The following is a 27,120-nucleotide window of genomic DNA, read 5'->3' as shown; positions in this document are numbered from 1 at the left end:
ACAATCATCGGCTTAATCAGTCATAAAATGCAAATTGTCATTAAAATGAAGGATCACTGCAGGAGATTTTCAACTTGTGCATTAGCTTCAAAGTGTAATCACTGAAAGGTTTGTCTTTCAGTGAGTTCACTGTGACTGTGCATGATACTTATGTTTATGCATGTTTATTACTGAAGTGTGTAATATACATTACAGTTTTAAGTGTTATGGTTGCAGTACTCCTCAGAGCAGGTACTATGTACTTCAAATCAATGCATCACCATGATGTGCATGAAGTCTCTATCCTTCCTTCCATTCAGTACCGGTATATAGTATTTACACTCTTTATTATTGTTATTATTATTATTATCCAGCACAATTTTATAAAATTGCAGTCAGCTTGAGTGACTCACACTCGCACGCTGCTTTGCAGTTTGCTACTAGTCCAAAGAGGATACTCCTTGACACTGCTAGAAGCTGGTTAGCAAGATGGTGGTGAGGAAATGCTATGTGAGGTGTACCATGAAGTTAGATTGCAGCTGGAAATGTTTGCTTGTTCCTTGATTGGTGGTAATATAAACTGGAAGTCAGAGAATTCCAAGCTGAACGAGAGACTCCTAAGCAGTTCTTTGAGAAGGAGTCAACAATGGCCAATTAATCCAAAAACTTTAATTTCCTAACACAAATCCTGAAAAGTTTAAATCTCATTGCTTGTTAAATCCCATCCAAAGACATTTAAAGTGTTTCTTACAATCTTCTTGGAGGACTACCCTGCTTAAACAGTCTGCAGGGGTCCTTGTCAGCGGGTGTGCACACGCTTGTGTACACATACTATAACAGCAGGAATAACCCTGTGTCTATTAAACCTTCACTAACCAACCACTGTTCCACTGTTTGCTTGAGTATGAACGCAGAGTTTACTCATTTGCTTATAAATATCTTTGCAACAGCCAAACTGAACTCTTCCCCTTTGACAAACTGACATCTTAATAATGGATTTACGATGTAGCTTAGTTTCTGTCAGTTAGAAGGGTTGGGGTCTGATTACTGAAGGATAATCTACAGGGAACTGAGGAAGAGGATCCACAGCCGGCTAAAACAAACACTAATGCTTCATTCACAAACACTAACTGAACACTAACAGATATCCAGGATCACAGTTTATGACATCCTCATTCTTTCAAAAGAATGAACAGCAGCTCACAGATGTGACTGTTAAAGCAAATAGCTCCAGTTTTCAACAGATTAACTACTCAGTTGTAAAGCAAACAGCCCGAATGCAATGGAAACAAACAAAATCGACTAAATAATCGGGACACTGGAGCTGTTGCTTTGCCGGAGAGACTCACGCAAATGGGAGAAGAAAATGTTCCAGATGGTAAATGTAACAAATGTATTTGCAATATTTCCTTCACAGTCTCTACATGATTGTTTTCTAAGATTTTTTGAGATTTTATTAATGCTCCTTTAATAATATGCTCTTGTTACATCTTCTCCATTCCTAATGTTTCACTGCCAAACAAATCCACAAATCACAAATCTGTTTGCTGATTTTCTTTTAAACTGACATCCAAATACTGAAATATTGAAACGAGTATTTTTTAATAATGCTCTCATTAATTAAAATGTAAAAGAGCACCGTGGGCAATATTATTTTGTTGAAGTTGGCATGTATTTGCACTTGTGAAGAATCAAACACAAGCTTTAATGGAAAAAAATACTATTGAAAATTCAGACCCCGAACTAGAAAATCAGGGAAACAAAAGAGATTACATCGATCGACGTAGAAGCCCAACGAATACTAAGATCGACATTTTTTTGGTTCAGTCAACCTGAAATAAGTTTGTTTACAGTAGACTGGATCCAGCATGTTTCTAGTGAACCTGGCCATGACTTCCTGACGGTGAAGACGGTGTTGGAGTGTGATGCAGAGGTATTGGTTTTTTTTTTATAATTATTAAAATTTTTGTTTTTAACTCACTTTAGTTTTGTTTAGAGCATCTGTGCTCCTTTCGGTTATGCGTTTATTGTTAAATATGTGAGTTTGCATTCATTTCTGTGTTGAGCTTTAAGGTTTTCTTAATCATAATCATGTTGACATTTGTCAGGGGTAACATTTAAGAACTTCACCAAATTAATAATATACAATAACACAACCCAACTATAACTTGACACATAGTCATGACATCCCAGCCTCATAAACACATGTGGATACATCATAACACTGACTGATAAGATGACGATCACAGTCACAATCAGACAAGAGTTTCTGAAGAAGAAAACAGCGAGACCTGTGACCTGGCCGAGCACGTTGCCTGACTTGAATCCAACACCTTTTAAAGAGAAATGCAGAGCAACATAAGCCCCGCAGCAAACACAATAAAAGGACAGTTCAGTGGAATTCCACAGACTGGAAAACACTGACAACAATCTCTTCTTGTGTAAGTCCAAAAAACAAAACAAAATAATCAACCTTTTTTTCTACTTGTGCCAACATTTTTTAAATTAGATACATTTGGTGATTGCCAAAGGCTGTAGACTCAGTTTCATTTTGATTGCATTCATTTCCTTCTCATGAAAGAAGAACTGCTCACATCTTTCAGTCTTTAAAGACACGTGTGGAAAATCCTTCAACTGAGATACAACTAGAAGAAGTGTGAGTGTGTGTGTGTGTATTGTCTATCACCTTTTGTTGATCTTTATTTGAGAACTTTAGTGATTACGTACAGCTCCATGCAAACAAAAACCTATCATTATCTTACAGGGATGCTTTAGGGGGATTAGTTGCACCAGAGAGCAAGCTTGTTGTTATCTAATGACTGAAATCCTTTTGGTCAACTTTAAGATGGCAGCTGTTTGCATTGCAAAGCACGAGAGATAATAAAAAGAAGTCACAGCAAGCTGTAAAATGTGACCAATGCACCAATCAAATACTGAAAGTGTTCCCTTTCTTTATCAGTTAGAAGTACATTTTAAATGTTTTTGTCTTTTTATTATTTTCATAGTTTATAGTCACACAATGGGAACAGCCCAGCTGACACTGTCGTCACACCTAATATGTCAACCGTTGTCTTCTTTTCACACTGTACGGTTGGGAGCTGGTTGTGGATCATTCAGTAAACACAGATCATGCTTCAGTTGTTTCATCTTACACGGGTGAAAGATGTGAGCTCTGTTTGCATATACCACATGCAACAGGCTGCGTAAATATTTTTTGATTTGAAACTAAAATTTTACATTTTTACTTTTGTAACAAAAATATTTACAGCAACAGGATAGCATAGTGGCAAGACTACTAGTCTTGGAACAAGGGCCCTCATGAGCGCCCATGTTACCCAACTGGAATATGAGTGAGAGGCACTTAAGTGAAACCATACTAGCTCAGATGTTGTCTGGATTAACCAAGTCCACGTCAGGTGTTAAGACACACCCTGAAAGGCTAACCGAACGCTGTACAGTGCAGATCCCCAAGGATCCCTAGAAGAGACCAGTCCCATTCAACTACTGGCCAATAACCTGCCTCAGCACAACATGGAAGCTGCTGTTAGGCATCATAGTGGCTAAGAAGAACAGGCACATGCCTGAGGCCCAGAAAGGATTTGGCAGATACATCAGAGGGGCAAAACACCAGCACCTGGTAGACAGAGCAGTCATTCGACACTGCAAGACCAGACTTACCAACCCTTGCACTGCCTGGACTGACAACAAGAGAGCCTATGACTTGATGCCTTATGCATGGATTCAGGAAGGCCTAGAACCATAGAAAAACTGGCCAACACTTTGCTGACACAGTAACATCAGCACTCCATGGCAGAGCAGCTCCTGTAGGAGGAATGTATAGATGGCCCAGTTTAGTGTCTTTCACAAAATGAAGTTCATGTCTGCTGCTTGATGACTTTCCAGGAACCAAACAGGACCAATGTAGGCTAATGTGCAGAAATCAGTAGGTGAAGTGATGGTGGCTATGGCCATCTTTTATATACAGTCTGTGGTTGTTACATAAATTATCCATTTAATATGGTGTGTGTCCCTAACCTGACCTGAAATAGTATGATGCCAAATGTAACATGTGAAGTCAATATTTGGTTTTTACACATCACCAGGAAACCAAACCACACAAGTTGATTTGCTCTGATGAGTGTCTCTAGGGCTCTGAGTTCCAGCACAGATAAAAAGGGACGAGCCCTTAAGCAACACAAGCCACCCGTGTTCATTAGACTTGTGACGTTGTTTCCTTAACAATTCTCACCATCTTTCCCTCCTCCAGATGACCTCCACCTAAGCCCTCCTGGAACAGGTTCCTTTTTCTTTTTCTTCCTTTCCAGCAATCACTAAAAGGGCTTTATTGGTGCCAAGCAAAAGGTTGCTATTTCAGTCCCAGGCAGTGACACTAATCCTCTTTGGAGTTGTGTCAGGAAGGGCACCTGGGGTAAAACTCTGCTAACTCAAAAGCGCATGCTACCCACTCTTGTATTGAAGGAGCCGCTGAAAGTAGCTACTGGAGTTTGTCCTGTCACTCAGATTGCTGCTGTAGTTGGTCCAAAAATGACTGCTGAAAAGGAAGTAAAGCCACAGGTTTGGGAGACAGTTTCAATCATTTAAAAAAAAAAACTTTTCAGAGAATGGATCTCACAGTCACATTTGTAACACGATAACGCATTCTGTGTAAATTTCTATGAAGAGCGAACACCAGCTGAATTTGATGAGCCCACAACGTTTCCTGTAGTGACACCATCTGTCACATGATAAAAAGTAACATAAAAGGCAACGCAGGTAGAATATCAGAGGTTTTAGGAATCGGGGGGTTGGGGAGGAAATGAGTGTCACATCTCACACACACACACAAACACACACACACACACACACTTATACACACACGTTTCACTCACTCCTGTTCACCATTATCTCATGTTGTCATCTCCCCCTTTCAAGATATGGGGATCCTCTGGCAAGACCCCGAAACACCCCCCTCTTTGCCTGACACACACACACACACACACACACACACACACACAGAGCACCAGTGTTCTCCCCTTGGGGGCTGACCAAGATGAAAGGTGGAGTGGTGAAGGGGGCTGGAGAAGCAGATGAAACAAATGAGATGACCTCGCACCTCAGCTTTTCTTTCAGCTTGATCTGTTCTTTTTCCTTAGTATCTGCTGGCATTGCTATCTATTTTTACATATATGTCACTGATCCATATATTTGCAAAGATTCAAAGATTGTTTTTATTGTTAATCCCACCCTTGAATTCCTGACTCAGAATCTGCAGATTATGTTTCATGTATGCACTTTCACTTTTCTGCATTTTTATTTATTTCGTTTTACCAGATAATCAGCGCTCCACAATCAAGCTTTGCTAGCACAGTGGCAAAAAAGAATATAAAAAAAATCCATCAGTAAGGCATGACAGCTTTTGCTATCAAACGCTGCCGCCCTGTGGAAAAACGAAGAATCACAGCAAGGGAACAGTGAGAGTGGAGTATTACTTAGATGCCTGATACTTGAGAATCTCCAACCATGATAAAGCACTTATCATCATGATCTTATTTAGACCTCTAAATGCCCGTGTGTATATTGAAGTGAAATGGTACACTTACTGCTCTCGGTACTATCCCATGCTTACTGCAGGCAACCTTCAGATTCACAAGTATTCATTTGATTTAAACTAACTAAACTAAAATAAGTAACATGTTCTCACATATTTTATCGAGGATAAAATTGGTCTAATTTCTAGAGCAGTTTTCTTTTGCATATTATATTTGGAACAGTAGTCATTTCTGCATGGCAATTTAAGGTCTTTGCTAATGTTAGGAAATGGTGGAGCTGATTTTAATGCAGATGAATGTAATCTCTGATACTCTCTAATTCCTTATAACTCTTTTCTTTTTTTCAGTATTTTTTGCTCTTTTTTCCCTTTATTTCTCAGTTTAGCAGTGCAGTGTAGAAAGGAAAGAAGAAGAACGAGCAGACACGCAGCATGCCAGGTTGGACTCAGGCTGTTGCATTTGCTTTTGCATGTAAAATTACAGTTTGCAAATTACAGCTTTCAAATTTATGTCATGTCTCACACTAGGTCACGAGGTCAGGACACGTTGATGTTACATTTGAACACACAACAGCTACATCTAGGGGCGATCCTAGGCTTAAACTTTTAAGGGGGGGGGGGGCTCAGCTCCCAATATGGGAACATGCTGTTTGCAAATGCAATCATACCTGTTCATGTTTTGAAAACCTCAATTCAATTGGATGCACATTACAATGTTACCTTCAAAAGCAACCTAATTGGTTGGATGACCCATTGTATTTTCTAAGAATAATTCAGAGTGAATAATCAAAGATTTCAATTTCAACCAGCTTTAGTGTGGAACCTTTAGCTATCAAAACTGAGCCAAAGAAATAAGAAATGAATAAGAAATTAAATAAATATTTGGGGCAAAGCAGATAAAATGAGAAACATGCATAAATAGCTATTTAATTGCCTTAAAAAATGGAGGCAGTTCACCAAATATACATAGACAGATTTTAGGAATGGGGGGGCTGAATGGGGACACTGACAGGTAACATCTTTTTGACTTGCTGTCACCTGGATCTGGAGCTGTAGTGCAAACAAACTGAAACTGAATTTCTGGGAATAGAAATTTGTAACAAACTAAAATAATAAAGTACAGCAGGCAACTCCTGATATACCAGCTGACTAGTGGATCAGAAGGTTAAAATTAATAATTTCTAGTGATTGAAGCTATGTTAGCTAAAGGTTAAAAGAACGAATAAAAATAAACACACACTCTATAAGTCACAGCAACGTGCCCACATTATCAGAACACTTTGAACTTTTGCTATATTTCAGTCAAAGTGTGTTTTAAATCTGCATGACTGATTAGTGTCATGAAATGCTACAGCAACCAAAGTCCTATTAATGCTGTTAATGACAAGCCACGCTGCTGTGAGTGTACTGTAACATCATGACATCAACAATACTGGACATAAAACCTGTTTTCATTCTATCCTGTACTGCTGTCAGCGGACAAGTTAGCCAATGTCAGAAAATAACACTAAAATGCTTTATTATTAGTACTATTAATACAGGTACTTTTAGGGGTGCTCAGATTAAATTTGAGGGGGCTTGAGCAATCCCACAAACAGGGTCTAAACCTGCCTATTTTTACACCTAAGTTTCATTTTTCATTACACAGACGGCAACACTTTGTAATACATCCTACGACTAACGTCATGTCATGTAATTATATTTTCATGCAGATACTTAAAGCTAGGCACACTCGAATAAGGGGGTGACAAGGACACAAAGAAATAATTATACTGTAATTAAATTTAAGTAGTCTTATATGTAATTTTAAGCACTGTCATTTCTTTCTCATTTAATGGAAAAACAATATTTCCCCAGTAAACACGCTGTAGATTTTCAGATATTATGAAGTCGCTTAACCTTCCGTAATTTCTGGGTATTTTCCCATAAAATCAGAAGGAAATTAAAGTACTTAAAATTAGTTACGCTCTACTTACTCTTACTTACAAATTTTCTTACAATGTAATTCATTCTTTGTTTCCTGTGAAAACCTGACTTGTTATCCCCTTTATTGTAGTGCACGTACCTTCAAGTATTTGTATGTAGACATAATTTAATTTTAATTTCAAGTAAAGTACATAAATAAGTATTAAATTCCATTGATTTACAGAGTGACTTACACCCTTAGTCACAGGCTATATTACAAAGTCTTTGGTTTGGTCCCAGCTCAGTTATACTGTACAGCAAAACAAGAAAAGGACATACAAACCATGGGAACAGAGCTAGTGGCTTTGGGTGGGGCTGGCTGATTTGGTAAATGGCTCTAATGACTGTAAACCAGCCTTGAGGGGGTTCTTCTGTCAACTCGTTCAATTTCCTGCCTCTTCCAGCAGGCGCCTTTTTGATAGATTTCCTGCGACCTCTGGCACCCTACCTGGACCTAAACACACACATGTGCGTGCGCGCGCGCACGCACACACACACACACACACACACACACACACACACACACACACACACACACATACACACACACACAGACTGTCTATGTCAAGTGGCCAGCAGCATTCTCTTCACTCACACAGAGTAAGTTAGTCATTCAATCAATATATAGTTTGCATTAAACACTGTATGTGTGTGTTCCTGTCTAGCTATCTTTGTTAGGACCGAAATCTGCATTCTACTATACTTCTGAGAACCAACAGTCACTTGTGAGGACACACTCACCGGTCCTCACAAGTTTGAAGGCCTTTTTGATGCTCAAAATGTGGCTTTACTGTCAGGGTTACAATTAGGTTATGGTTAGGTATAGGGTTAGGGTTAGGCATTCACTTTTAATGGTTAGGGTTAGGGTAAGGCGCTAGGGAAACCATTATGTCAATGGAGGTCCTCACTAAGATAGCTGAACGGGCTTGTGTGTGTGTGTGTGTGTGTGTGTATGTGTGCTTGGATTTTCACTGTGCACATGTGATGTATGGGTCCAGGGCAGAAGAGACAGCATGGAGTGTACTGTTAGAGGTCTCATTGATCAAGTCTGAGCATGTGTGTTTATAAAATGTCAATATTCTGTGCCTGCACAGGATACACGCTGTTACATCTCCAAGAGACATTTTTATAGATTTAATACAGGCAACAGTTTAACAAATGCACAGAAACACAAACACAGAAAGACATTTTTGGTCTTGTTTTGATGTATTACCAGATTTTACCAAGGTGGCTGCAATACAGTTTAGTTCATAAGATGCTGTAGAATAACAGAACGATCCTCCCGCAACTGTTTACCTCACTGAAATGTGGCCTTCTTTATAGGCCACTCCACGAGCCTTTATTTCTTCTTTCTAAGCCAGTCCTGGGTTGTTAGGATCTTCTTGAAAGGTCCACTTTTGGTTCAACTTACATTTCTAATTTGTGCATGTCACAGTTAACAACTCCATTGTGGATTCACCGCATTAGTAAATGAGTCAAAGGCTGTAGTTTGGATCTAGTATACTTACAGTAAGGGTCAGTAAATGCTCTTTTTCTTGTCATGTCCTATGAGTTCAAATGCAGCCCTGGACAAATACACAGTTATTTGGAAACTAAGCCACTTACTTTGCATTCTAATAATTCTTTTCAAATTAAATTATTAGATTCCTTGGGGACACTTAAAGGCACTTTATTTCCTAAGGCCTTGAACAGCTCTAAAGACACTGTCATCTTAAACATACAGGCTCCACCCAACATGCTCCACCTGTTTCATCATTTCTGACTACTAATCTGGAAAACTTTATTTTCAATATTTACAGTTTGTCTGTTTTTTAATATGACTGATCTGTTTGAATTATTTAACTAATAGCACTTATTTCACCACAAATAAGTGGTGAAAAAACTGTGATTCTGGTTAGTGTAGCAGAAACCTAGAGCATACAGTTACACTCCTGATTTTAATTACATTAAGAGTCGCTGAAGTTGAGCATTTTAACATAATATTTTACAATGCTTATATCCTGCTGTGATTGCCGCTCATACATTACAACTCTATTAACATCTGACAGCATTTACAGAGGCGCTTACTGGGCAGGGCTCGGGGATGTGTCTAATAAGGCCTCACCTTGGTCAGGGTAAGAGAAAGCAAATACTGCTTTTGTTAAGGCTTGGACAGAGATCTGAGCACCAAAGGGCTTTAATAGAGACCATGCTGTTGTAATTTTAGCTAATTAATGTTACAGGCGACTGCTGAATAAGCTCTGATGTTTGGTAAGGTTGGTTTTTGTAACACTGTTTAATAAGGGTATGCAGGCACACACACAGAAACACATTTTCCCAAAGCACACGGACCCCATCTGGCAATCTGCTTATAGCTGTGAGATTATGTGGAGTTTTATTGAGAGACTGCTTGTTAAAGACCTCTAGATGGCAATGCTGTCTTCCTGTTCTCTTTTACCTGAAAAAATAGCCTGTCCTCATCACTGCAACCTTACATTAGCAAACAGTGGTGCTTATCAGAGTTACACGATGTCACAGTGTGACACAGGGAAGTTATGTCTCGGGCTTTGCTTAGTGTTTCAAAATCAAACATTAGTCAAACATATGCTGGTAAGAAAACTGGTGAGTAAATAGTAATATAGAGACTTAATGCATGTGGTGTAAAAGACAGTGGCAACAGGATGTGTGCCAGAGAAAGACTATGACCTCAGTAAACATCTTCCTGATGGGTTTATGGTCTAAGACTCTCGTTTCAAGTCTTTATTGTGAATTACAGTCCCCGTTACAGTGAGTCTGGAAAGGTAAGCTTTAGGATGGGCCGTCTTTGTGATTGACAGTTCGCTACCATGTGAGCAGGAATGGCCACATCTGGATTCAAAATACCGACAAGGCAAATGGCCAAAATGCTAAGCTCAGTCTAAAAAGATAAGTGCATCCACACAGTATTCACTTGTTTCACATTTTGTCATGTTACAGTCTTATTCCAAAATTGATTAAATTCCTGCTTCACCTCAAAATGTGAAAAACAATACCCCATAACGACTAAGTGAAAAAGGATTGCTTCAAATTCTTGCAAATTTACTGAAAGTAAAAAACTGAAATATAGCATTGCATGGCTCTGGGCTTTTCCAACTCCTTCAAAGTCAAAGAATTCAGCTAGACTTGCACTGTAATATGAACAACGAGTTAAAAAAAATCTCTGCCTTTGCTGAACCATATTTTTCATCTGTATGCAACATGCCAGGTTCCTTTGTAATAATTGCATAAATAAGCAGCAAAGCAATATTTTTCCTTTCTGTTTTCTGGACTTTGGTTGGCTAAAAAATAATGCTAGTATTAACTATATATTAAAAAATGTAAAACTTCCTATGAACAGCTTGTCATTAATGTTTTTGGTGAAACTTGCAATTGAAATTACTTTTACGTTAAACACACAACCACATCTGCATTGACGTCTGAATCAGGAAGGCATCACAGCAATGAGGAAATGAAAAAAAGATGTGTTGTGGGTGTATGTAGCACTGTGGGAGGACATTATTTTCCTAATAATGGCCAACAAAAAGAAAGCCAGGCCGCAACACATAAAAAATTAACTTACTCAACGGAATCATGCATTATACTGCCAATCGGATTTAATCTCTTTTTAATTGAAGGTACCACAATCCCATTCCAGATTGTTCTAGTTCCAGAGTGTCAGAACATCCCGGCTCTACTGGATGTCAGAAATGGACAAGTTTGCTTAAAATTCTGTAAACTGAATTTGACATTGTTGGATGACTGCACTCAGTGACCACTTTGTTAAATACATCTGCACATGTACTTCTTAATGTAAATATCTTAGTGCCCAATCACAAGGTAGCGACTTAATACATTTAGGCACATAGATATCGCCAAAACACCTGCTAAAATTCAAACCAAGCATATGAATGGTGAAGAAAAACGATTTAAGTAACAACTAACGTATGCAGAAGAGCACCTCTGATTGCATAACACACCGAGCATTGAAGCAGATGGGCTGCACCAGCAGAAGACCGCATTGGGTGCCACTCCTGTCAGCTAAGAACGGGAAATAGAAGGCTAGAAAAACATTGGGTGATCTGATTAGTTTCAATTTCCACTCCAGCATTCAGATAGTAGAGTCAGAATTTGGTGTGAACAACATGAAAGTATTGATCCATGCTATTTTATTCAATTCAATTTTATGTACAAGATAATGCCAGAACACAGCAAAGTCAGCTCAATGTAAAGACCCTACAATAATAATAGAGATAACCAAATCAGCAAGCAAGGCAAAACTTCCTTTTACCAGGAAAAAAGCTGTGGCAGAACCAGGCTCAGGGTGGGGCAGCCATGCGTGCAAACGGCTGGGGATGGGGGAGGGAGACAGGATAAAAAATAGTTGTGCCTGTAGTGGTTGTAGTGTCGTGGTGTCCGAATATTTTCATGGCACATTTTGGGTTCATTGGTACCAACTGAGCATTGCTTGAATGCCACAGCCTACCTTAGCATTGTTGGTGACCCTTTATGACCACAGTAGATCCTTCTTCTGATGGTCGCTTGCAGAAAGACAACATGCTGTGTCATACAGTCGTTTAAAACTGGTTTCTAGAACAGGACAATGAGTTCTCTGTACTCAAATGGGCTCCACCATCACCAGATACCAAACCAATAGAACACCTTTGGAATGTGGAGGAACTGGAGATTGATATCAAAGATGTGCAACTGATAAATGTGCTGCAGCTGTGTGATGCTGTCATGTCGATATGGACCGAAATGTCTGAGGAAGTGTCCCAAAACAAGTTGGAAACTATGACCTCAGCAGATACATGAGGTTGGTCTGACATTTCAGGTTACTCTGCAGAGCTGCATCATTTGCTCAAAAAGACTGTCAAAACAAAAACCTTGACTTATTTCCTAGGCACGTCCACAAGCTCCAGTGAGGAAAATGAAAAAACAAAACAAAGAAAGTCATGTTGGGGAAACTGACATTTACGAGTATTTAATTAAATTCAAAATGTAGCTTACAAATGGGAAGGACATGTACCATTTCCAAGAATCTACAACACACAATTTCACTCTGACTCTCTTGTGCAGTTTTTCCATCTTTGGGACGTCTTTTAAATCAGCAAGTTCAGTGTGAATGGAACAGCGTAGCATCACAGCACTCTTTATTTCTGTCCAGTATATCCTATAAGGACGTGTTTGAGACATTTAAACCAAAGTGGAAAAGCCAAAATCAAGTTTCTTCAGCAGAAGTGTCCTCAAATATCAGGCCTGACCAACTCGGGCTGTTTCACTTTCCTCTTTTTAAGCTGTGTGCCTTTTGCATTTTTTTTTTTTATAGTGGACGATGATCCACTTAAAAGCTACGACTGACAATGAGACACAAAGTCTTATTACAAAACACATTCACAATGCGTCTCTGGCATCTTTGTCCCATTTTTTATTGATTTTTCCAGCGAACAATGAACGAATGAACAATGAACACATTTCTTAAACACGTCTTACTTCACCACCCCCGGCTGCATGAAACGGACCAGTCGTGGAATTTTGAGAAATTTTATTTTTTCTTGTTTTTTTTTTTTGCATTATTTCTTACAACAATAAAGACGGCACAGAATACATAGCTTTACAAACACAAAGCACACCACCACCTTGGCTGCTGATGCTGCTGCCATTGAGGGAGGGGGGAGGTTGTGGGTTCCTGGAGGCTGCCAGTTCAGCATTGGCCATCCTTGTTTTCCAAAGACTTTTCTGCCCATTGGGAATTTGCCATTTCAAGGACCTTTTTTTTTTTTTTTTTTAAAGTTGTTTTCTTTTTTTGCAGCATAGCAGAATGAGAACAATGTGGGAGGAAAAAGCTTCTTTTGAGACATGTAGGGGTAAACCAAACAAACAAACAAAAAATAAGACTTCTAGAATATGATCTCAGCATGTTATTCCAATTAGCATGAAGCAGAAGTAGAGGTTAAAAAAGAAAAAGCTCAGCTGGACAATATGTGAACTAAAGAGCAGTTCCACAGTTCTGCTTGTTTGCGGGAACTCTTGGACAACGGGAATCTCTCCATTTAATAAAACTAACACAACATTTGTCCGCACACCGAGATCAGATCTACCTTTCTCTGAGGTACTCTGCAGAAAAATTACACCACCTAAATCTTGACCATCTAGTTTGAGTAGTTTATTATTACTTACAATTTTTCTTTAAATTCCTGTACAGTCAAATAAAACGTCAACGGATTTTTCAAAGGATCTCTTCTTTTTTAAAAAATACAGAAGGCTTCTTTTATTCCAGCCATTTTTTCCCCCCAACCCCTTCCAACCAAAAAACTGGATTTTGATATTATATATTTCTGTGTGTATCTTCTGATGGTCATGTGTGTATATGTGTGTGTGTGTGTGTGTCTATGTAATTTACACCCAACATTGTAAACATACATAGAACTATATTACATGTGCTTGCACTGCATCTTGTAAGGGGGAGGAGAAAATTTGGTTTACTGCACTAGAACACCACAAAAGAGGGGAAGAGAGAAGGGCGGGGCTTGTGAAGAGAAGAAGAAGAAGAAGGAGAGGAGGACGAGTAGGGCGAGTGTCAAACTCCTTTTCAAGGTTGTGAGGCTCCTCAGTTTGGTTGAAAGCTCAGTTTTAGTGGACAGGCTCTTATATTTATATTTTTCTTAAGCAACAGCTGGATCAAGCTATCAGTTTGTCTCTTCAATAGTGAACAAAAATAAGAAAAGAAGCTTTCTCTAGAGTCATCAGGGTGAAGCCCGCCATCCAGCACCACTGAAGTTCTGCCGAAGAGCTAGCAGGGAGGAGGGGAGTTAGATCCTGTATTAAGAAGTTCCTCTGAGGTCCACCTCCAGCAGTGTGAAGCTACAAGGTCTTAGTGGGCGTTTCCACTGACTTAGTCCTTCAGTGTAAGATCCCTCTATTTTATAGACAGTTATAGAGGTTCTTGTGTCATTGAGGCAGCGGAAACAACTGCTGGCAATTGGGGACTGCAGGTCTCCGGGCCCTTTTTTTTCCTCCCCTTTATTTTTTGCGCAGGTTACTCAGGAGACTGCTGACCATAGTCAGATTCAGCCAAAGTGCGCTTGCTTAGTCATTTGTTCAAGCCGCCCTCCTGGAAGAACTGGCACAGTCTCAAACACAGCTGTCGTGGAGGCTTGGCAGCTGCTGACCCAGGCCGCGCAACAGAGAGAGACAGAGCGAGAAGAACTAAAGATGATCGACGGGGAAGGAGACAAATCCAAGATGGAAGAATGGACTGGAAAGAACAAAGGCAGGGGTTGTGCTCTTTACAAGTAGACACGCCTCAGGTCTCCGGGTGAGGTGATGGTGTTGCACTGTGGGCACAGCTTCTTGTTTCCCTGTGATGGACAGACAAGCAACAGTTAGCTTGGTAGCTCAGAAAAATGTACCAACAGACATAACAATGAAGTGCTCACTCTGCTGATTTGGGACTATGAGCATGAAGTTCAATACAAGTTACCCAGTGCTCTTACTGCCTCCTCCTCCTGTGTGAATCTAAACCTGTTTGCTGCACATCTTGCCTCCCCTTCTGCCCTCTTCCTCTCCCTCTGCACTGCTTTGATAGTGTGCCATCTGCAGTAAAGCAGCAGGTGATAATATGCAACACAGGGCTGACAGCATAACAAGATTCTGAATGGGTGGTCTCACCACTGTCCTAAATCCCTGTTGCTTTCCCGCACCAACTCTGGCCAACAACTGCTGGCTGCAGGCGCATCCCTTTCTGACAGAGTCACTGTGCTGAGTTTACACTTAATGACGCAAGAAAAAAGAAAAGAAGCCAAAAACAGACCATAAACAAATGAAGAATAGTGGCACAGCTGGAGTCAACTAGGAAAGGATTATATGATGTCATTGCTATGAGGAAAGTCTTAACATCAGAAGTGAAATGCACCCGTTGTGTTTCCCACAGATCTAGGTTCTATTTGTTGTAGATGATGGGGGGGTGGGGGTGGTTGGCTGGTGTTGTGATAATAAATAACTGAGCGACTCCAGCGTCTTGGACCGCAGCTGGTGATGTTATTCCTTGTTCTGCTGCCGAGCTTCATAAGGTTGGCATGGCTGCTCATGAATCAGTTCTCCACCCGATGTCAGCTGCAGTCCAAGACAGACAAACTGGAGTATGTGAACATGGGACAAACTTTTTTAAGGAAACCACCACAACAGAAGCACGATTAAAACATGAGACTGAAGGCCCAACACTCACAGCTACATTACCTTCAAAGTAAGATCAAGCGAATGGTCTACTACTCAGTCACTTTCTGAAAGTGTCATTCTCTCAAGCAAAGAGGCTCAGGTAAAGTCCATGTATAGCAGGGGTGTCAAAAATAAGGCCTGGGGACCAGGAGACTCTAATCTGCCCCACCGGAAGGCTTTGAAAACTGTGAATGCGTGCGTAGATTTTGAACTTTTAACTGTAGTATAGTGTTTCCCACTGATAAAGACTTCCCCCGTGGCCATTCATACCACACCAAAGTAGTTAAGTAACAGTTAAAAAATTAATACAAGGACAGAAACTGTCTACTACAGCAATGTCTTTTTGTTTTAAAGACTGGGTCCACAGTTTAAAAAAAAAAAAAAAAAATCGGTAATGTTTCCTGTAATTTTACATATTAATCACGTAGGAAAACTGAGCTGTAATGTTGAAACTGCACTTCTTTGAATCTAAGAGCTTAGTTTATTTAAATGTCTTTCATTGATATGGCCTGTTTAAGATCAAATTGGACTGTATATGGCCCACAATGTATGATGATGTATGGGAAACAGTGAATGACATTTTGAATACTGTTAGACATAACAAAACTGCTCATCACCTTTTACTAAACTATCTGGTGCTTTAATCAGTCTCTAAACTGCGAACTGAGACTTTGAGACTTTAGTATACGGCACACAAACGTAGGGTGTAACATCTGACATGGGTCCAACACAATCTGGAGATCTCGTTTGTATTTTGTGCACTTTTGAAACATTAATCGGTCAGCATAAATGTACCTCTGACCCCCGAGGATTTATAGGCTTCAATTCCTGTAAGCGCCTGAATAAACTCTTTAAAGCAGGTGTACCGATTAAGGGCCTAGATGGGAGTGATTTGGGAGTGACAGATGTCACATACTAAGAGGATATGTTGCTCCACATTACTAAAAAAAAGTCCAGAGTGAAGAAGAAGAGATGGGATGCGGGGTGTATGGGGGGAAAAAATGGAAAGAAGAGGAGTTTGGAATGGTTTAAAAAGTAATGAACATTTTCTTCAGAAATACCTCTCATAAATCACGTATCAAAGCATTGTTTAATATTATAAATTTAACTAAGTGTAATTTAAGCGATTTTATTGATACTCTGTTGAGGGAGCACTTCTGTTTGTTTGGAGGCCCGTCAAAGCTTTCTGCTGTTTACTGTGGGCAGTGAGCATGCATGGGTGTGTGCCTGTTACACTGTGCTCCAGCTGCCTCGCTCATTAAAGTGGTAAGAGGCTGGGCTGACGTTAACTAGATTCCTGGGCATTTACTTTGATCAGTTTGGCCCTCCCGGTTTTATAGCTGTCTCCAGGCTATGACTTTAATTCCCCATACATTAAACCAGCAGTGGCAGGATGCACGTCTGTGCACACACCTACACAGAAAACACAGGTACGCTGCAGATGGAAACAATGGAGTGCTTTCTTTTGAGCAATTAATAACAGAAGAATTAGAAAGCAGGCTAACTAATTTATTAATCAGGCCCAGACTGCCTTTCTGCTCGTACTCATTAGCATGAATAAGGGTGGTAATGGTTGGGACCATTAGCTTATGTTGCTTTTATCTGCTATCATGTAGCTATTCTACTGGACCAAACCATTTCAGAAACACCACATTTAAAATGTATAGCTGCATACAAGGCTGAAATAGTCATCAGACATTCCCATGCATCATTCATCATAATCCCTGGAAAAATAAAGTCTACTCCATTCAGTCCTTGACATAGACCAGGGGTCGGCAACCTGCGGCTCTTTTGTCCTTATACTGCGGCTCCGTGTGGTTTGGGAAAATAAATTAGAAGTATTTAGCTGAAGTGTATTTTATTTATGCTAGTTCTTTTTTAACTTGTAGTTCTAAATTGGAAGATTATTGTGATATTGAAATATAAAAATAAAATTATATTCTATTATTTTTTCATCGCTCAAAATAAGCGTCACACTCGCAGAAGCCGGTGTACCCGCCGAAACGCCGCGCATTTATCGAGACTTTCAACCCCAGGTAGGCCAATTATGGATCTTCGGATCCACATTATGTCAGCAGCTATTCTCCACCGTGAACTATGTTAAAAACAAACACCGCTCACGCCTCACAGATGACAGCTTACAGTCCTGCGTAAAGATGAAAGTGACTTCGTACAGCTCCGATTTGCAGACGCTGTGCGCAGAGGTTCAGGAGCAGAAGTCCCATTGTAAACATATCACGGCAGACCCGACGATGTTTCCATCAACATGCTTTTCAGCATGTCTTTTTTGAACACTTTACACACACGGTTGCTGTACGCATACAGCCGGCTGTAGCTTTGCAGCTCTCAGCCCGACACATACCAACAACAGCATAGAGAGCACAGACGTTAAGGTGGCGAGGCGTGATTGCAGGGTGCCACTCAGGTGCGTCGGCCTCTCCTGCAGCGGTGCTGCAGACCACGCCCCGCCACACACATAAACCAGGTAAAATACATATTTAGGCAGAATTTTGCAAATATCTATTTTTCATCTTTTAGCAGCATAGCGCTTTTTTTCCAATTATTTTTTAAAAGTCAGGTCAAGGCTCCACAAGCCCAAAGGCGATATGAGGGTGGCGACTCACAACAGTTGTTGTTTGCTACATGGATCATTTTAGTTCAGCTGGGTGTCTTTACTTTTGTTATATTTCTTTAAGAGTTCAAAATGTGTTAATTACATAAATAAAATGTAATTTTCTCTGTAGCACTTTATGGATTTCATAAGCAGCACACCTTAGTTGTTCACACAAAGCATAAAGGTAAAAAACAATATATACAGTGTTATCTTCATTTTAGATGTCAAAAAGTATTTGCGGCTCCCAGTGTTTTCTTTTGCGTCAAAACCGGGTCCAAATGGCTCTTTGGGTGTTAAAGGTTGCTGACCCCTGACATAGACGATGTCACATGGTTTAACACACTGAATCGAATGCAGACAGTGGTAGCTGGTCCACCAATCAGCAGCCTGCCTAAGCCCAAAAAGGATAAACTGAGCAAAGTGTGAAGAGTTTTAGAGATTTGAAACTGCATCTATAAACTGAAGGTGATTCTCTTCATTCAAAACACCAGCGAGATGCTTTAGACTCGTAAAGACTCAAGAAGACAGCTTCGATTAGAACCCTAGGACTGCTGATGCAAGGCTGTCTGCACACTAACCCAGATGTTACTCAGGAAGTTCTTCAAAATTGTATAAATAGTGTACTGGCTAAGGTGTACTCAAGTTTAACATCTTCCCCAGGGTTAGGGTTAGTCAAAATATTCCAGCAATCAATGTTTTTACATCATTCAATGAAGTTAAAAATAAAACTTTTTAGGACACTGATGCAACTAATACTGTATACAATGATGTGGCACTAATGATCAGCTTATTTGTGATCGTTTTCCAGGTGGGACGGGCCTGTGGGTATGTTGATGAGTACAATTAGGCTTCATGGGGAAAGGGCGGCAGGGGAAACAAGGTGAGACGAGAACATTGACAACATCAGATATTTCATGGAGGGAAAAGAGGCGATAAGAGCAAAGACATCAGAGAAAGCTGTTACCCTTCTGTTTACCCTTCCAGCTGTAGGAACACTATTTTCTTTTGCGCTCCATTTACCACATTAGCAACAGCTAACTGCACACTACTGAATATATTAGACTAACTAATAACCAGCAAAACCACAGTGGAGGGGCGTGTGTGTGTGGTGTGTGTGTGTGTGTGTGTGTGTGTGTGTGTGTGTGTGTGTGTGTGTGTGTGTGTGTGTGTGTGTGTGTGTGTGTGTGTGTGTGTGTAGACCTAAGGCAGTACATAGAAGCCAGTGGAGGCTGAAGTTGACCACTTTATTCCAACATTTTAACAAGCCTTTTGGGGACCATTCCATCTAAGCCTTTCCCTGACTGAGGCTACAAGTGTTTGCACTGAGCGTGCTGAGAGAGAACGGGTCATTTGGGGAACATTCCATTTTAGTTCCTCCCTACGGGGCATGAATACAGAGAAAAATTCACTGACTATGAAATGAGGCCGCAATAACTGCATGTCATGAGGACTTGCCCCGCAGCACTGAGTGTGTGTGCGAGTGAGATGAAGTGTGTGAGTTTGAGCGTACCAGAGTCCTGAGCCAGCATTCTTCACAGTGGACGTGCCAGCACTGGATGGAGGTGAGCGGCATCGTGTAGGAGTCCTATAAAAAAAAAAAAAAAAAAAAATGTAAACTACATCGGATTCACGGGACACTCACTTTAGCTAGCAACAAACAAGTAACGCTACACAATCCCTGACCGACAAACAGCATGAAATCACTAACCACGGAAAGACAGCCAGCAGCCACAGAACCACTGAGCAAGGCAGCGTATGGGAAATTGAACCGGCAATCTGCGGGTCACAAACGTACACGCACACGTGCACAAACACGACATCGGCCAGGCAACGGGCAGAGACAGAGGGAAACGGGCAGGGAGGGGGGAGATGAGGGAGGAAGCCGTGAACGAGCCCTGCTGGGCGTCCTTTTCTTTCCCTCTGGAAAAGAATGGAGAGATGAGGGAGGAATGAGGTGAGGGTGGGAAGAGGAGCGGAGGAGGTAAGGAGGGAGGGAGTGCCTTACCCTCCGTAAGGGCTGTGGGAGGAGCCTCTTTATGCCGCTGCTGTAGCCACCAATCACAAGGCCCCTGTACAGGCAATACAGGCCGAGGGGGAGGGACTTAGGCTGCCTCTCTCCGACCTCATTGGCCCCTATGCTCTTGAGCTCCGCGCCTGACTGGATAGCAGGCTTCCTCTGCGGAAGGAGGAGGAGGAGGAGGGAGAGGTGGGGGTTGGAGAGGAGAGGTTGGGGGCGAAAGGTGGCAGCTAATCACAGAGCCAGGCTTGTACTGATCGCGCACACACATACACCAAAGAGCAACAGAAGACGCGTGTGGACAAACACAAACCCACACAAACATCACCGTGTGTGCTAATGACAGCCAGAAAGTAAAGTGAGGCTTTGAATACAACTTCTTCCACCTTTGATTGGATAGCTGACAACTAGGCTAAAATGCTAAGTCAACTGGAAAAGCTCGGATCTTCAGGAGTTTTAGCTCATTGGTTATATTTTACAAGTGCGAAGAAACATTTACACTCTGAAAGTGCAACTGAGGCGTGAATGTAAAATAAATGGCTTTTTTTATGCTGACCCTTCACTGACATTGCTAATGGAAGAATGGGCTAAGTTTTATGTATATACCACAAAATGACAACAACAGTCGCCTCAATGTGCTTTACATGTATATAAAGACCCGACAATAATAACGGAGAAACGCGAACAATCAGCCAAAACCCTATGAGCAAGCACATGGTGACAGTGGGAAGGAAAAACTCCCTTTTAACAGGAAGAAACCTCCAACAGAACCAGGCTCACATTACAGTCTTATTTATCGGTTTACTTGTAAACGCTCTTTTGATAAATATGTCCTTGTAGTATTTTTTAAACTTGGTCTCTTACAGTCACCCAGCTTAAGCAAAGAGCAATACTACACTGGCTAATCTGAAAATTCAGGCATGTTTAAATGTCGTTGAAATTTCCTTATATGGAAACAGACATTAAGTACATCTAAGTAGTCTTCAAACAGTCTAAATATTTGCAATCAAGCCCATCAACAACCTTACTTTAAAACTGAAATATCTCAATATTTAAATATCTGAATATATTGAATTTCCAAAAGTAGTTTAGGACAATCTTAAAGCACATTTTAAGTTCCTTGCCCTAAAATGACCAATAGATGGGGGTAGAAACCCACAGATAGTGCTGAGCTGCATCACTGAGATAACCTCAGCATCAGTAAAGGCTAACAGAGAACTTGAGTCAACTTGATACAGAGGGCGAGCATTTCCACCAGACAATCAGAAGGTAAATATGAGTAAGAAATATTTGCAGAAATATCGGTGTAGAGGTGACAGCGGTGGCGTTTAGACTGAGTCATACATCTGCTCAAAGTGTTTGTGCATCTACTTGATGCGGTGGAATCTCCAGCTGCTTCAAAATCTGCCAGTTAGTGAGAGTAATCTGATGACATTTAGATCAGACCCAGTGACAGGGAGGGAGCCCAGTGACAGGTTAAAGACAGACAGAGACAGATTAGATGGAAGAGGCCTGTGTGTGTGTGTGTGTGTGTGTGTGTGTGTGTGTGTGTGTGTGTGTGTGTGTGTGTGTGTGTGTGTGTAGACATATTTGTATTTCTCTGTATGGCTTAGTGTGTGTTTGTGTGTGTGCGTAAAACAGATGAGGGACAGTGACAGATGAGCAGAGAAGAGCTGTGTGCTCATGGGGCAGTGAGTGATCGATCGCTGTGCCTTGCCCTCCGTGTCACCTCAGGCACCCAGCGACCTTTAGGAAGCGCAGGCGTTGGTAATTACCCGCCTCACATGCATACACACCAACAGGCTCTCTCACACACACACACACACACACACACACACACACGCAGCAAGCACAGGATGCCGACGCTGCACTGTCCACACGCTTGAAGAATGACAGGGTGGGTACTTGACACAAAGTGGGGGTACACAAACACTGATGTGAGGTGTAGGCGCAACTGCATCTCAAGTGTCTGATGGACCTCTATATTGTCCCTCATGGCTTTAACTATTGATCTGTAAGGTCCAATCAGCCATCAATACAAGCTGTGACGTACAGGAGTGTCTTTTCACCTAAAAAGCCAAACTTCGACACATTTTTCACAGATTTAACCTGCTTTGTGCACAGCACAGTCAGGGCGCTATCTCAGAATTTGAACATACACATATTTCTGTGCTCCTGAGATGAAGCATGACATGATAAGAAAAATGATTCGCTCTGGAAATGTGATAGCAGACAATCGTGCCAAATTGCAAAGCCATGCAAAGGGCCACAACACAACAGCAACACAACACCAGCAGCACTCGGGACAGTGAAAATGCTCCCACGAAGAGCAGAAATGAGATGCGTGCAGGTAGGGCTGTTCAATATAACGATAGATATCGGATGACGATATAAAAACGTCTATCGTTTCATTTTACGCTATCGTTTGTTTCGTGGTGTCGCAAAATAAACTGTTTACGGCAATATTTTTTCATCGTTTTGATGGTCACTGTAGTGGCTATATTAATTTCTTAAAGTTCTCTCTTTCTCTTATATTTAATATAACCACACTACAGACGGACAAGCGCCTGTTTTTATGCGTTGTGGTTAGCAACAACGACGGTAACACCATCACATGTCTGCTTGTTTATGTTCCACATAAACCTTTCACAATAAAGTTCAAGATCCTGTTGAGACTTTTCAAAATAAACTGAATCACGTGAAAGAGCAGATTATTTACGGGTGAGAAGTAAAAAACAGAGCCGCCAGGTGCTAAAAAATAAACCTTAGACTCAAACGTTAGAACAGGCTTTTCCCCGCAGCACGCCGTGTAATAAATACTCACAAAGAAAGCGGTGGCCGTTACAACTTATGTCTAAAAATGTATCGTTTCATGCATCGGTTAAAACACTCGACTCCAGCTACACGATGCCCAGCTGGAAACACTTCCTGCAAGACGAGCTGCCCGAGATTCACAGAATTTACAGAAAATGTTACATTTTTGTGATTTATATCGTTATCGGGACGATAGAATTCTTATATCGGGATATGAGATTTTGGTCATATCGCACAGCCCTACATGCAGGTGCTTCACATATTTCTGCAGCACAAGTACACAACCTATAGTAAAACACACAAACATTATCGAACAGAAAAATCGGTCACTCAAACCGAGCAGCTAGATATCAAGGTAAGCACTCTGGCCACAGTGAGTATATTTTTAATTTATGTTTGCTTGAAAAAAAATAGGTGAGGGTAGAGGGTTGAATCCCTCTTCAAGGTAGAAAGTGATCAGTGGTTGCTACTTACATCCACTGAATGCACTGACTGTCCCAAAAATACAGCACATTCTGGTATTCAGATAAGCCTGTGACATGGGACAGACCTTATCAGCCCTTGCTACGTATCTGGCCTAATAAAGTGGAAGGCCAGTTTATAGCCCCCCCCCAACCGCAGTTTCACATGTTTATGGTGCTACATGCAGTTCGACAAATGCTAATGCTGCCTTCTGACAAAGCCACAACACTTCCACTGAAGCTCGACGTGCAGACAGCACTCATGTAAACGCTATACTCACCATGCAGATGAGACATTTGTATCGGTCTCCTCGGAGTATCTGCTTCTCCAGCTCTCTGATTCGAGCCTTCAGGGCCTCCATGGTGGTTGCCGTGGACTCTTCCTCCGTTACCCTGGGAACAAGCAAGAGAGACGATAGAGGTTTTAAGTATAGGTCTACACCACAGATGACGCGCCCACTCTCTCACACTCTTGTAACAAGAATTGTACAGTTGTGTTTTCAGTTCCATTTAATAAAAACAAATAAACATTAGGAAACAGGAACATTGAGATTTAGAGTATTTTATGCTACAATGTCTCAAAGTTCCACAAAACAGTGGAAGCTGGATGAATCTGCTGGGTGCTGAACACAAGAAAAAGAAGAAGGAGAAGAAGAAGAAAAAAGTCATCTTTTATCATCAACAACATTGTCCTTAGTCACAGTACAACATCACTGTACTGTGATCCTGCAGTATATTTGTGTTAAATCCTATGATATGAATTTAATGGACTACTATCTTTCTAGAGATGTATCACTCTCTACACATGTTCATTCTATACCATCTGATTAGGGCCCTGTGCACGCTCCTGTGTAGTACAACATGTTTCAAGTCAAAGTCTTTGTCGATACGCTTTGTCTTTCTTGTAGCTCAATAAACAACAAGACCTCTTTGAATCTTCCTGACTTCTCTTCTTCCTCAGGTCAAACAGAGTATTTACATCCTTCTATTTAACACGTCTGCACTCTCAAAGGACTCATCGTGTCGCAGACTTTCGCTTAAACATCTTATTGTGTTGCTTTTAAGTCTCACACTCAGCGTCCATCCTCTCTGTTATGTTTTTGTAGCTCTTCCCATGTTCACCCATGCCAGTCTATCACCATGGCTCTGTATTTATCTCCACATCGCCACATGTCCTTGCTTCTTCATCCCCGTCTCCTCCAACTTTCTCTTTCCTTATATCCCCTGTCCTCCCTACCGGTGAGTGGCCTCTGATTAATGCGCAGCATGATAACAGAAAATGTGCGTTTAACACTGTCCGACAGCATATGAAGCAGCGATAACTAGATCAATAGGGAAGACGCACAGACCGCAACGATGATGATGATGACAGTGATTCGGTGGAGGGAGACGAGCCGCACAAGCCAGCTGGTGTTTATTATAGCTATCCACTCATTCTCTGGTAAAATGCAATAGTTGTGTGTGTGAGTGTGTGTGTGTGTGTGCGTGTGAGGTATAAGCAGTGTGCGTATTTATGGTGATGTGGTCATTTTGCAGCCTGATAGCTAGTTGATCTATGGTATTGATCTGGATGGGGAAGGACAAGCAGAAGGAAGGAAGAGATGAACACAGTAAGTGGCTGAGTGTGTGTGTGTGTGTGTGTGTGTGTGTGTGTGTGTGTGTGTGTGTGTGTGTGTGTGTGTGGCCTAGGACATGGCTCCATTTGCTGCATACTCAAACAGTAGTGGGGAAGTGTACAGGGGAAAGGAAACGGGGCTCAACTTACTTAATTTCCTCTCAACGTCTGAGATTTTGAAAATCTATTTTTTGGACCACACCGGTAGATCTACATGAATTCACATCATCAAGCAAGCTCATTAAAATAAATTGAACATTTAAACTAAATTGAAGATTAAATTAAAATTAAACATTTCAGGTTTGTGTGGTGATCAGCAGACTTGTTCAAATACCTCCATGATAATCTGATAAGCTTAGTAGAGGAAAAAAATTCTAGGGGTTCAACCTGAGACTGTACCCACGTCTGTGGTCTCTTTGGTGAGATTCTGGCATTATATCACAATAAGTTTATTTAAGCTGATGAACGAATGACAGAGTGATAAAAACAGTGGACCGAATAATGTTTTGGCTTCTTTCTCCCAAAAGGAATTCATATCTCTTAGATCATCAATGAAGAAAGTCTGCATTTGGCCCTGAAATTGTGTTTAGTAGCTTGTACAGTGAAGGATTGCTTTATTATTTAAAAAAATACTAATAAAAGATCATGAAAATCATTGGTTGGACTGATGTTACAGCAGGCTTAAAAACAGCAGCGCTGCAGCTCGTAGGCACTCGTCTTGCTAAAGATTCAGCAGGATGACTGTTTGCCGTGTTGTGGTTGAAATGCTTCCGGACCAGCAAAGCATCCTTCCCTATTCCCTCTTTCAGATCTGTGGAAAAAAAGCTGACCTGCACTAACTCTTTCCTGTAACCTCATCATCCTCCCACCTTTGTAAAGGCCTGTCTTGACTTGCCACCCTGGTGCCCTATAAACTGCTTTACCCTCTCCTCTTATTAGCACCGAGCTTGTAAAAAGCCATTTAGCCTTGATTAGCCTCTAGCTTATAAAGCAGCCGTGGACCCTGGGCTGGACAGAAGTCATCCCTCTAACAAAGCCGTCTTTTTTCTTTTTATCAGCTCCAGTAAAGTCCTCTGTCGCAAACAAAACTCTTCCAAAAGGGTTTCTTGTCTTGTTTGACGCGAAACGAAACAAGCCAGCAAAAAACAGTTTTACTTTTGCAAACAAGTGTGTAGAAGTCATTTTCTAACCGCTCACTTCTACTTATTTTTGTTTTGTGGTAAAACAAGTTCATCTTCTTTATGCAGCTGTGGAAATCTAGAGAGGGAGTGTGTGTGTGTGTCTATGTGTGTGTTTGTTGGTGGGGAATGTAGGAGGTGCAGAGATTTAATGGAGGTAAAGAAGGGAACAGGATGACTTCACAGGGCCAAGAAAAGGAAAGACAACTCTCTGGGGCTAAATGTGGCATGCAGGGAGATGAACAGCCTCTTACAGAGCAACATGCACAAGTGAAAATCCTTGAGTTTAAGCTGGCTCTGGGGTTTTCAGTCTCTGAGCCAGAATAAGAAAATTTATCTCACTCTGGGAGCCAGGTTTCGAAAACACATCATGTGGACTCAGAGAAACACATTAACATCTTAGGCTGGGCTACAACCTGAAAGGTAAGACATTTCTGTAACAGTCCTAAGACCTCTACACGCAGAGCGCATGACAAAAACACCACCATGTAATGTATATACACGGCAATGTGTTCTCAAAAACAGGCACTGTGGAAAAAAATGAAGTATACAAGAAAAGGAAGAAACGCAGATTCTGGGTTCATCCAATTCTCACGAGAAGGCGGCAGCAGGAGATGCAGCCCGATCATTTTCTTACATATTTTAGGATGTGAGTGGGGCAGTTGGAGCTCTTGTTGGTAGAGTTGGGTCCACGTCTGAGGATGTTACATATGATTAT

At 41.1% G+C, this 27,120-nt stretch overlaps 1 protein-coding gene across 6 annotated transcripts in view; it reads right to left on the bottom strand.

The window, feature by feature from the left end:
- Positions 1-12,899: 12,899 nt before the first annotated feature.
- The window catches only part of rnf220a (ring finger protein 220a), a 164,313-nt gene continuing 150,092 nt past the window's right edge, over positions 12,900-27,120 (bottom strand). For 2 of the 6 annotated variants that reach the window (XM_040044966.1, XM_040044967.1), the window contains exons 12-14: positions 23,891-24,002; positions 19,828-19,902; positions 12,900-14,847 (exon numbers count right to left, since the gene is read on the bottom strand). In XM_040044966.1, coding sequence (XP_039900900.1) covers positions 14,776-14,847; positions 19,828-19,902; positions 23,891-24,002 — 259 coding nt within the window. In that variant the 3' untranslated portion in view covers positions 12,900-14,775. Of the gene's footprint in view, positions 14,848-19,827; positions 19,903-19,924; positions 20,238-20,322; positions 20,494-23,890; positions 24,003-27,120 lie in introns of those variants that run through there. The other 4 variants (XM_040044965.1, XM_040044964.1, XM_040044963.1 and 1 more) reach the window with 4 other exon arrangements.

The sequence above is a fragment of the Simochromis diagramma genome, unplaced genomic scaffold (genome assembly GCF_900408965.1).
Source record: "Simochromis diagramma unplaced genomic scaffold, fSimDia1.1 OVJJ01000663.1, whole genome shotgun sequence".
NCBI classification, from domain to species: Eukaryota; Metazoa; Chordata; class Actinopteri; order Cichliformes; family Cichlidae; genus Simochromis; species Simochromis diagramma.
Note: the sequence above shows the minus strand (reverse complement) of the source record. Positions and strands in the feature narration are given on the sequence as shown.